The 13193-nt window shown below is 35.9% G+C and overlaps 1 protein-coding gene across 1 annotated transcript in view; it reads left to right on the top strand.

Moving 5' to 3' along the window:
* FAM193A (family with sequence similarity 193 member A) overlaps positions 1-13193 on the top strand; it is an 81185-nt gene that overhangs the window by 45988 nt on the left and 22004 nt on the right. Inside the window, exons 8-13 of the mRNA XM_082482093.1 lie at positions 2598-2742; positions 7707-7784; positions 9374-9486; positions 9638-9880; positions 11781-11934; positions 12034-12213. Coding sequence (XP_082338219.1) covers positions 2598-2742; positions 7707-7784; positions 9374-9486; positions 9638-9880; positions 11781-11934; positions 12034-12213 — 913 coding nt within the window. The remainder of the gene's footprint in view (positions 1-2597; positions 2743-7706; positions 7785-9373; positions 9487-9637; positions 9881-11780; positions 11935-12033; positions 12214-13193) is intronic.

Here is a 13193-nt window from a genome sequence, read left to right on the forward strand (position 1 = left end):
TCTCATCCCTTGTTTAAATAATTAAATCTTTTGTGTATCTCTGGCTTTTTCAAAATATATAGTTGATGTGCTGTGGTTAGTTCCAAGGATGCATGTCAGACTAGAAAAGATGTTCACCTGGGGAGGTTCAAACACGACACTTTAGTTGGGATGGAGGTTACTAGCTGATACAAAATCAGCAGTGTCAGTATTTCACAGGTCTTGTCGTCTACTCAGAGTTAACTATCAGGGCCTTAATGTGTCTTGTTCTGCTACCTAGTCAACACCTCTGGTTTGCTTAGGAGGCACACCCAGTTGTAAAATCTGCAGACCAGCTGTTAGAACTGTCCATATGTTTATCAAAAGTTAATCAGCAGGGCTTCTAGATCAGACACAGCATTTCATAAGGTGGTATTTTGATAATCGGTATTTAAGGAAATCCAGTCCTTTCATAGATGAGTGACTACTACTTCCTGATGAAGGTGTCTGTATGAAAGGTTTCTTAGAGCTTAAATATCTTTCTTAGTTAAGATGCTTTTGATTACATGCAACCACTGATGTGACTGCCTCTTATGTTCAACAGGCTGCATTATTGGGGTTTGGTAATGAAGTAACTAACTGATACCTGGGGCTTTTCTGTTGTCTTTGCTTTCTCTGTATGGGATGGGGCTGTGTTCATACTATATGCACAGCTTCAATTAAATGCTGTTGGCCAAAAAATTCTGTGTTCTTTCTTGGTCAAGATACACAGGCATACAGTAGGATCTATGTCAGCAGGTATGCTTTGGAAGATTCAGTTACTGTAAAGTAAGCGATTCTTGTTAACTTTTATGTATGTGTGATGCTTTTCATTACCTTTTTTTTTACTGCAGTCCAGGAATATATGCCACCTCTGTTTACAGGACTGAAATACTACCTAGACTGTTGCTTCATACTTGCCGTGGGGGGTGAAAGTTTATTTACTAATAGCATGTTAATCTTTACTCAAGAGTCACAATAAAAATTGGAAGTGTAAATGGTGTTGCATTGCTAATCTAAATTTTAAAAAAATAAGTTCTTTTGCTTCTAACATAAGAGCATATTTTAAAAAGAATTTGTGCACAACTGGTGTTTGAAAGAATAGTACTACTCGGCAGCAGTTATGAGAACAAATTCTTTACTTCTCTACAGAAGGATCAGAATTTCACATAAATGCATAATACCAGAAACACAGGCTTCAAGAAAAGTAGTAAACTGTGATCTAGTGACAGAAATTGAGAGTTTGCACTGATAGTGATGAAGTGTTATTTCCTAAAGTCACTGTATCCTTTCAACTGCTTCTAGTACTCTACCAGGCATGGACTTTCCAAGTTTTTCATGTGCAGAATTACTTATGCACCCTTCTAAAGTGGTTGTGTTGCAGGTTCTTGGCAAAACCAACAAAATAAAACAAACTTGAATTTATTGGCAAAGTCATGCTAACAGCTGTAACTTAACGCTTACTGAGTTATCTGTTTGCTCAGTTCTTCATTATACTTAATTGCTATGTTAAAATTAAGGACTTAGTTCTTTGCCAGATAGTAGGCAGGACTGTATAGTTCTTTGGTTGGGTTAGCATCCTGTTGCAATAGAAATCTATAAGAAAATTCCCTGAAATGCTGTAACTGGGCTTAAATGTCAAGTTTTGAGATGCTTGAATTTTGTTTTTTGGTACTAGCTTTGACTCACTAACAATCTCTGTGCCTTACTAACTACCAACCGGTTTCCTCTTAATTACTGAGTAGGAGAAATGTTGAAAAGCTTCAAATTATTTCTGTCAATTCACAGGTCATTAAAATTCATTGTGATTTAAACATGCATTATTGAGTAGAATTTTGTCTTTTTATTTATTTCTGAAGTCAACATTTTGGGAGTTTGCTTATTTACTGAAGAATCATTGTGATGATAGGCTTTAATTGATTTTTGTACAGCATATTCCTTTAAAATGTAGTAGTAGAAAGGAAGGTAAAACTGTCCCCATTTATAGGGCTCCTTACAGACACAGTCATCAGTGAATGGCATAACCACATTTTGAACTTGGGGCCACTCAAGTGATAGTTTGGTTGCATGCAGTTATCTATCTCACTTGCCTCATTCTACAGCACTTTTCCCAGCTGGAACTCCCAGCTTGTCTCGTAATCTTTTTAGCATTGATCATGAAAGTTCTGATTAACAAGCTTCTGGCTTTATTTTTACTATATAGCTCTTCAGTAAATAGTCAACGAGTATATTTAGCCCATAGAATTTGGAAGGATAAATATATCAAGCAACAAAATTTGAATAAATATGGCTCAGTAGGTTTGGCATCTGGTTGCTCGTGGGAAAGAGGCTCTAGAAATGTTGCACTTTCCACATTCTTGCTATTGTTGGTCACAGAACACCGAAACAAGCAGTTGTTGGATATATATTTTTTTAAATGACTAAAATCCCCTCCATTTTGGGATACAAGCAGCTATGTGAGCCTAGGTGTATCCATAACTGCACTTCAACAACACTTTTTTGGCTGGCAGAACTTAAAAGTGTGATTTTTATTTTTTTATTAATTTTTTTTTTTTTTAGTGAAATGTCTCTTCTATAACAAGTGCTATTTGAACTTTTAGGCTTGGAACAACACACGATTCCTGTAGTGAAGATATGTATAGTACCTTGCTACAAAGGTATCATCAGCTGGAACAGGAAATGGGTCAAGTCGCTGAAGCATGGCTTGAATGCCAGAAAAGAATAGATGATTATGTTGATGAACAGGTAAGATCATGTAAACAGTCTCAAGACTGATTATGCAGGAAGCAGGCTATGTAAGGCTGTGCCTCTTGTGAAGGGTTTCTTTGATATTTTTATCCAGAGCTTTGAAACAACAAAATGTAACTTTTTTCATTGATGTCAGTCTTTCAGAATAGAAAAGAACACAAACATACCAATACCTAATAGTGGTTGTACAGAAACATCTTCAAATTATTGTGCCATTGTTTAGTGATAGTCTTTCAACGTTTTTGAATGACTTTAGCCTGTAAGTTACCCATAGCACAGTAATATGAAGCTTTCTTTTGTAGTTGTCACTAGGAAAAGGAAAAAAGAAAAACACCAAACCAAAAAACCACCCCACAAAAACCCCTAAGCTTCCAAAATAATAATTGCACTAAATGGAATTCAGAAGAAGAGATTGCTTTTAAAAATTTGCACAGTGTGATGATCACCTTTGTGCAGCTGTCAAAATCCTTACTCCACAGAGTCTCGCTACATAAATATTTGAGAATTCTGAAGTTATTCTTTTTTAATTAAGTGTATGTTCGGACAGCTGATTCTTCTGAGTTTGTGCTACATTTCAGAAAATAATCATGTTGTGCTGACTCCTACATTGTCAGGAGCTTAATTTTTGGAAAAATAGCTGTTTATTTTCCAAGCGGTTGTTTATACTATCCCAAAATTGCTCATGTGCTTTTTGTCTCATGTTCAAAGAACTTGAATTTTTTTAAAAACACCTCAGGTTAAGGCTTTGAATGCTGTTTAGTTCAATCTTAAGTATACTAGAAGAAAGACTATGTTTTGAAATAATTGACAATACAGGATTTTATAGAACTTTTCTGGTAGTTTTTGAAGTTTTATGAGCACTTGGAATATGGCAGTCCAGTTTGAGATCTAGTAATGTCATGTTACTGCTATAGATAACAAACATATTTTAAAGTCTTATACAACACTGTAAAGGTCCTTCAGGGGCTGTTCCCTGTGATGAAGATTTAAGTGAACTTTAACCACCAATTCCAGTACCTTCAAGATGGAGACAGGACATAACTAATTTTATTTTTAGAGATTGTTCTATATTTGGGGTCTGCATCTGTGAGCTATCAGTTACGAAGTTTTCTCTTGGTCTGGCTGCTTTTATGCACCTAAATATTTGATGGCAGCTCAGTAAAATTTCATCATCTCTCATTCTGTGCTACTAGAAGTCATTTTCCCTGTGGTGTTAGGGTGTTGTGCCTGTCTGATACTGCCTCTCCAGTAAGAAAGGGAGCCCAGTTCACTTCTCATCATTCACCTTTTTTCCAAAAGGTGGAATTTCTGTAGAATTGAATTCATATCAGGCTTTTGATTGGTTGATCTGCACTACTTCAAAATCAACTCTTAACTGACTTTTCTGTATTTCTCTGTATCAAATGACCTTGCAACTGCCACAAGTGCTGTCTTACAGCATTTTTTTATCTGCTTTGAGAAGCCTGTATCCTGATGCAAATAGAAACCCTTCTCCCATTTGGGGAAACTTAATATGATGATTTCTTATTTCCCAATGACCAAAAAAAACCTGCAATGGGGGAGTGTAGGGCAAAAAAAATTCTAAAACTTAAACCATCAAATTTTAAAGGAGATACTGATATTGGTATTTATATGTAGAAAAAAAATATTTTCAGTTGCACCTTAAACCCTGTGTTCATGATAACCTGTGGCTATACTGTCTTGATCAAAATTACATCATTCAGTATGACCATCTTACCTGAATTTGCAGTGATATTTTTGTCAACAAGGAAATAAGAAAGCCTGGCTACTATGGAAACTGTGGATCTTAACAGTGAATGCATGTTCATTATTTGCCAACTCTTGGCTTGACAAAATTGAAGTTTTATTGCTAGTGTATCAAAGGTTAGAACACAGACCATCAGAGGAGAACTTAAGAATGATCCTCATCTATCTACTGTGGAACTATACCCAAAATTTTAGACAGGGCATCAGCAGAGATAATTAATGGACCCTCCTCTATGGTATGTTATGTTACTTGTTCTTGGGGGGAAAATTTAATAGATTTTGCAAGCAATACAAATACTACTATTTTTTTAAATACTGTGTAAGACAGCTTTGTCATGCATAGACATGTAACTTAATATACTGCTATACCATGTGTGTAAGCTGTAATAAAATGTGGAATAAGGATTCATTCTTATCAGCACTTGTATTCATGACCCTAAACATGTTCTTCAGATTTTAATGTATCTGGAATACAGGAAAGTTTTTAAATATATGCAGCCTGTACCTCCAGATCCTGTTTTTCCTACCAAATTTAGACTACATTTAACACTCAGGACATCCTAGATATATCCGGATCATTCCCATGACTAATGGTTAGATAGTATGCATGTACTATGTACTTTGTGTGAAAGTGGTGCCTTTTTTTTTCCTTTCTCTTTTTTTCCTCCTCTTTTTTTTTTTTTTTTTTTTTTTTTTTTTTTTTTTTTTTTAACTCTGGCTCCTACAGAAGAAAGAAATACAGGAATGCCTTAGCCTAGCTCCACAAAAGCCCAGGGAGAGCTTCTTGCTTCTCTCTCCATATTTCTGTGTGATTTTTTTTTTTTTTTTTTTTTTTGGTAACAGTCCTGGTAAACTTAATAGAAAAAATAGTATTGTACACACATAATTGTTAATGGGGTTTTTTGTCTTTGTGGTGGCTGTATAAATAATTGAAACACTCACTATTTTAGGGTGCTGAGAATGATAAGAGGAATTATTTTTATTATTTCTAGTGAAACAGGCTAGGAAAGTAGATTAGATTCACAGGTGGAATTTGGGATGCTCAACTGTGCTAGTCACATTTGATAAAGAGTTTAAAATTTGGAAACAAGCATCCTATGATGTATATATCAATGTCAGAATTCTCACAGGTGATCTAGTGGTATGTGTCAGTTCTGACCAAACTGCTGGCTTTGTTTTATGCTTAAATCTATTTCAGAAAGGAAAAATACTTGTTCAGCTGCCTGTCTCACTTTACGATTTCTTGTCTGATGGACCTCATACTTTTTAGCCTCAAATAGACACGGAGGAAGGAGGAGGATGGTAGTGGACCCCTCTTCTCCATTGGGCAACATATTCATTGCAGATGTGCAAGGCTGCAGTGTAATTTTTTTCCTTCTGATGGCATTTGAATTTATCTCCTACTTCCTGGCTGAATTCTTGGGCATGAATCATGTGGTTTGTATTGCAGCTGCTTTGCTCTGCTGAAATAAATATTCATTGGAGAAAAGGAGGGGAGAGAAGTGATTTGCTATTATTTATGGAATTAATAACTGAAGGTACTTGCACACATGGGATATTGGAAAGGCTGTGAAGTTGGAAGTAGGAAAACTAGCTTCAGCCCCTGTTTCCATTAATACTCAAGAGTACCAAGACTTAAACCATGCTGTTTTCTTTGACAGTTTCTTGGCAGGCTTGAGTAGGCAGCTCCCAGTTAATGCACTGGCTGTTTTAAACATCATTCTTTGGCATTAAAGTCTTCTCTTATAATGTACAGTGAATGTAGGTGTCTGTCTTTGATGGTGAGGATTCAGCTAGGTGGCAGGACACCTAAACCAGTGAGTGTTGCTGTGTTTAAATATAGCTCAAGGGTGCTCAGAAGCTGATAGTACAGCCAGGATGAAATTTCTGATGTTCTTGGCCACAGACTCTGCAGTACCTTTTAATGTATCTTAAGAAATGGTACCAATGGTTCAATGCGTGCTGTTGTTTTAAAAAAACACACATACACATGATAAACTCATTTTTTTGTCTTAATTTAACCTCACTGGAGCGGGAGAAATAAAAATCCACAGTAGTAATTAGAATTACATGCTGCTAATTGTTTCAGGAATTCATTAGGCAAAACTTTACCACTAGGGGAGTTGGACTAGATGATCTCTAGAGGTCCCTTCCAACTCTGAAAACTCCGTGATTCCGTGATTAATATTGTTTCAAATCCCCAGCTTAGAATGTAATTTTCCCAAGTTAAATAATAACAGCAATAATGCCTTTAGGTTAATAGTAAGACTAAACTTTTGATCAAGTATGAATTTTTGGAGATGTGCTTTTGAAGAAAAAAATTGCTAGTGGTATAACCTACTGGACTTTGGCTCACTAACATATCTTTATGAAGCAATTTGTTATATTCTATAAGGTGGTAGATTTTCTTTAATTAGGTAAAAGAAAAAAAGAACTGTAAAAGATAACCTAGATAGTTGTTTTTCCTCACTGATGAAATAGTGCTCTTAAAATGTTGTAAAGTACAACAGGAGAAGCTTTGTTCTTACATTTGCTGTGTTAAAATTCATGGAAGGTTTTGCATTCTGTCAGAGTGAATTTATTTACTAAGTCAGAAAAATATCATTTGCGTACAAAATGTTACAGGCTCTATGTGCATTTACAGTGATGTGATTCAGGGACAAGTAGTTATAAAATGTTTTTCCAGCCTTAGATAGATCATGCGCATGAAATACACTGAGGAATAAAAGTGGTAAATAGTGTTAGTCTTGGTCACTACTTAATTTTGTTTACTCTTCTAGGGTTTTTTTGACTCTTTGGGTGTTTAGTTCCATGCGCTTGAGCCTATGTTGAGGCCTTGTCGGAAGTCCTGTATCTCTAAACTTCAGTGGATTTTACTGGATCTGAGATGTTGAGGATTTAATGCCAATCACATTTTATTGAAAATGCTATGAAAACATTCAGTGAAAAGAAATATTAACGTAAGGAATAACAGTGGCAAAATCTGAAAAATAGTGTAAATGAATATAAAATCATATGTTTAAATGACTCAAATCAAGTGATTAGCAAATAAAATACACTTCATTTTGACTAAGTATGTAAGTACTTTCAAAATAGTATAGACAAACTAGGTTTAATGAAACTGATAGACCAATTGGCAGCAGTGTAGGTTTTCTATTATTAAATCAATGAGTTTTCCTTAAATTCTGTTTTAGATGGCAATGAAAACAAAACAACGCATGCTAAAGGAAGACTGGGAATTTTTTAAACAGAGGCGTTTTATTGAAGAGCAGGTAGGATTTTTTTTTTTTATACCATACTAAGTTATACTAATGCTTAATGTATATTTGTAAGATGCAAACATATGAGTGTAGTATATTCTACTAGTTCTATGTGATCTAATTCTGCAACTATGCCAGGCATGAAATTTGGTCAGCTAAAATACAGAAAAGCAAGATCCAAGAAGAGTATTTAATAATATGTAATCTCAGTTACTACAAGGTAAAAACATAAGCACCATAATCTTAGGATTCAGTATCAGGTTTTAAAGTTCTTTATACAATAAAATGGGAATTTTTGATGCCTTAGAGTGGGATCCAAAACAGCCAATACATTGAACATGGAGCTGCCTTCATGTACATGATAGGGAATATCATGTTCAAGAGTTTAACTCCCTTGTGTGTGCAGAGCTGGGGAGTGTGAACCATGGGAGAAGGGCAGATGATTACATCTATTATGACTCTGTTTGGTGGGGAAAAGGCTGAGCAGAACTGTCTGCCTTTGTTAAGCTGTAGCCAGAGAAGGGCCAGTAGAAGTTCCTACCTTACTATAAAACTATCTGCTGTTTAAGACGCAGTACTCTGTTCTGTAGCCTGGAAGTGTTCCGGTAGGTATCATGCTTTCTGTAAGTGTACAGTGTGACTCAGCGAGAGTCAAGACTGCATAGGGAACCTCTCCGTTCCTGTATCACTGTGCAGAAAGAAATGCTAGTCGTGAGCCAGAGAAAGAGAGAGTATGACAGTACACTTTAATAAACTTAAACTTAAGCTTAAATTGGCAATGTCTCAAAGCAGTCATCAGTAAGTACTTTTTCTTATAAGGAACATAAGCCTGTGTTAACCATGTCTTTAGAACATCTGGTATACAGGGCTCCTCAGAGGACTTGAGGAAGAATCCTCTTTTTCCTTGATCCTAATTGGGCTTAAGTGAGCTGTAAGCCCATGGCTGCTTAGGTAAGGATCAGGTCTGGGCATCTATAGAAGTAGAAGCTTAGGCACATCCTTGTTTAACCTAAGGTTTGTAGGTATCTAATGAAATTAGGTGCTTTCAGGATTAGGCCTCTGCCAGGTGGAGGTTATTTGGATTGTATTTTTTTCACTAGTGCAGTCAAGTCCTGTTTTGGGCAGCTGCTTTATGTCTTGAATCTGTCCCATTGAGGCTACAGAACTAGTCCTAATTCTTTTTTGCAAGCTAATGGTGAGTTTGCATTCTTTCTCCATTTGTCAGCAGTGTCCTTTTGTGCATACCATGAAACAAGACAAGAACTACTCAAGTTCAGAGTGTGTCAGCAGAAATACCATGCAAGATACACGTACAAACGAGTCAAGGAGATGGTCTTGGCCCCTCTGCTATTTCATAGTAGAAACATACTTTCTTTGGAGAGTTTCAGTGCCGAATATTTGTTGTTTGTAACTTTGAACTTCTTCCTTTTTTTTCACTCATGATCAAAACACCACCTTAATGAAATTATTCAGAATGCTTCTTTTAAAATGTTTTGCTCCAAACCCCTTTTTGATTATGTGATTTGTTAATCATGATGTGCCATTGAATTTTAATGGAAAGACTTGCACTACTAAAACACTACCTTTATAATTTACTTCAGCTTAATAACAAGAAAGCACTAGCTGGGGAGAACAACTTCACAGACACAATGAGACACATGCTGTCATCACGTTTGAGCATGCCTGACTGTCCCAACTGTAATTATAGAAGAAGGTGAGCTTATGTTTTTAATATGAAATCATAATAAATCATTAATTTATTGTTAGAGGAAAAAGGAAATACATTATTGGAACAAAGATTGTGGTTACTTTTAAATGAATACTACTTAAGGTCATAAAAATCTGTAATCTTAATTCTTGAACAGATGTACTTGTGATGACTGCAGCCTTTCACACATTTTAACGTGTGGCATCATGGATTCTCCTATAACGGATGATATCCACATTAACCAGTTACCACTACAAATTGATTCTGCTCCGGATTATCTATCTGAGATCCGCCCACCTAGTATGTCTTCAGCAAGTTCAGGATCAGGTTCCAGCTCGCCTATTACAATTCAGCAACATCCCAGACTGATCCTCGCAGATAATGGTTCTGCACCAACTTTGTAAGTTCTTTTTTCTGTTTTAAACTTTTGTATTGAGTTGAACTTAAGCAGGCTGACTATCATTATGTAATGCTAGTTTTGCCTCAGAAAATTATTTAATACTGGTACTGTATTCAGCAGACCACAACTCCAGTCCTATATGTTGTGCAAACATTAAAAAAACAATCCTGTAAAGTCCTTAAAAATTTCTGAAGACGTTGACTTAACAGTATTGCTAGAAGTGTGTGTAGTATATACTTTTCTGCTTTGAGATTTCAAGGACATCCGATACTGATCTACTTTAGAGCATCATTTTGAAATGCCACATTTTCTTAGACTGAGTAAGGGAACTGATGATCTCTTCTTTGAGGGATGGTCATTTCATATGAATCAATTTAGTTCCAAAAAAGCCATTGTTAGGAGGCTTTTAAGATTGTTGAAGTTGTGTTAACTCGAGTCTTGCATCAAAAATTATTGTCCCTATCAGAAGTATCTGCCCCCCTCTTTTTTTTTTTTTTTTTTTTTTTTTTTTTTAATTCAGATCACAATGATAGACTTCTACTTCTTCCATAATTTTGAAGTGTTAAAACTGCTTGGTAGGCTGGCTTCTGTATGTGGTTAGGGTATAGTTAACCAGCAGTCTCGTCTGTCACATGGTATACTAAAGGAATATTTAAAAAGAACCAATTTCAGTACTGGTGGGAATGCTAACGAAATACCTGTTGTCAGTACAGTCAAGGGAATTGTCATTAGTATTCTCTGTTAATATGGTGTGATGAACGAGGACAGCGCAGGTATGTGGGATGTTTCTGATTAATATCACTTCACGAAGATCAATTTCCTTTAAATGTTTACCTTTGTGTTTACTATCATCAATGTTTTAATCTTCCATAACAGGACTTTAGTTTAGGAACCCATTTGGGGAGTGCATGAAAAAGTTATGTGGCAGTATGTTTAGCTACATATTCTTAAATGTGTGGCTTGCAGTTTCTGTAAACTCTCATTAGTTTTGGTGCTGAAATGTCCAAAATTGTTCAATTTGTCTCTTCAAAAGCTAGTTCAGTTGAATCTGAGTATTATTTACTGTAAGAAGCATATTTTTAGGGAAATACCACTGCTCCTTCAGGAAGGGCCATTTTATGTCTCATATCTGCTGTGTTTTATTTCCTCATTGCACATTTGAAATATGCCCAATGGTGCCATCGTGTAATTAAATTTTGGCACAGTATCTCATGGAATGCAAAAAGATAAAGTGCACAGTTTAAGAGCTCTTTTAAGAGCTCTGGATTGCTGTAGAAACATGAACTAACCAATCTTTGCAACACTTCCCTGGAGCGGATAATTAAACATGCATGTTCTCTTACTAGCTCTGTGTGGAAAAAAATTCCATTAAGTATTTTAAAGCAGATTCTGAAAAACATGTAGATGTGAGGTTGTCTAGGAACTAATTGCTATTGAGAAATTTAAGAGTTACTGTGACATGTTTGATGTTCCCTACTTACAGGTTCGACATTTAATGTATGGAAAAACTTGAATTTTATGTTGTATTTTTTCCACTTCACACTTTCTGTAAAGGAGATTATTAGCATAAGGCTTTTTTCATCAAATTAAAGGTCATCCATATCCTATCATTATTAATTTGATAGATTCTTGGTCGGCAAACAGTGGTGGGAAAATATTTTGCACAAATAACAGAATTTGCAATACAGGCTGTCATTCAGGCATGCAACTACTGTATTCAGTAGAATTATATGTCAGGTTGCTTGATTTTACTTGCTTGAAAAAATAAGTTTGGTTAAACAACTTGGAAGACAACCCTTTGACTCCTAATTGGAACATCTATACAAGCAATGTATACCTGTTTTCACAATAACTGAGGTTACCAAGCACTGTGATTTATCTAAGCCTCTTTTCCCCTCAGTGGCAGTGATGATGAAGATGTTGCACCATTATCAGCAAAATTTGCTGATATCTACCCACTGAATAATTACGATGATGCAGAGGTGGTAGCCAACATGAATGGGATTCACAGTGAGCTAAATGGTGGAGGTGAAAACATGGCATTGAAAGATGAGGTACAGCATTTAGTGTCCTATCTTTTTCTGGCAGTTGGATATGCTCGCGGGAGAAAGGCCTCTCCTTCACCTCTATGTTAATGAGTTAATGTTGTCCAGTCTCCTCAGGTGAGCAGTACTAGCAGCAGCTCCTCAGAAGCAGATGATGAAGAAGCAGATGGGGAGAGCAGTGGTGAGCCACCAGGGACTCAAAAGGAGGAAATATCTCTAGGAAAAAGAGCATTAAGGAAAGAGGAAGCAAAAATGGATAGTCCACCACCTTCTTACCCCAGTCAGCAGGTATAGTAATCTAAAAGCAACCCTTTTAGTAAATTAATTTTTAAAATGTGGCTGCTCAAATAATAATACATTTACATCTTCAATTAAATATTTAACTTTTAATATATTAAATTATCAATAGCTAAATATGATACCTAAAATATTTTTCAGCTAATTGTGTATTGTCATGGCTGATAACTTCCTTTAGTCAAAACCTGAAGTGTTAGTTATATTGAAGGTGGCTTCAGTAAAAGGTGAAACAAATTATTCCTTCCTGTATGAATGAGAAATAGAAACCAAGAACCATTTCTGCTTGGAAGTTTGAGCTTGGTCTTTGTTAAATGTTAATGTTAAGTTATTTGAAACTAAGCAAGGGGGAATGATGTGAGTAATTAGTTAACAGGTACTTTTTAATATTATATCTGAGAACTTTCCCTGTTGAAACCCTGTGCAGTTAAATCCATTGCATGTCTTATGGCATGGGTGTTGGGGTGTTTGATTTTTTTTTTTTTTTTTTTTTTACTTTTATTTTTTTAATGGTTTAAGATTACTAAAGCTCTTTACTGTAAGGTCACCAAACCACCCAGACAACCATTCCTAGAGTGTCTGCTCAGCAGGTAGTGATGTTTGCTTTAACAGCTGAGCTCCAAAGCAAAGCATCCAAGGGACTTGTCTTTGTGACCATGTGGCTTTTAATCTGAGTTACCCTGCAGCTACAACATGGGCTCATTGTTTGAAGAGAGAACATATCAGTCACTTTTATTTCTTATTGTACAAAAGAATCCCCATCAGAGGGGGCCCCTTTGAGACCTTAGACAATAGTCAGGTGGGAACTCCCATTAGATGTTTCGCTGTGGTTAGGATGTTTCTAAGGCCTTCCACTAAAGTATTTTCTCATGTCTTAAGAGTATTAAGCTGCAACTTTTCTTTCAGCAGGTATGTTGAGAAATTTTTTTGTGTATGGCTAACTAATGTCATAGACAGAGGTCTCAGCTCATATA

The sequence above is a fragment of the Vanellus vanellus genome (assembly GCF_965231255.1).
Source record: "Vanellus vanellus genome assembly, chromosome: 4".
NCBI classification, from domain to species: Eukaryota; Metazoa; Chordata; class Aves; order Charadriiformes; family Charadriidae; genus Vanellus; species Vanellus vanellus.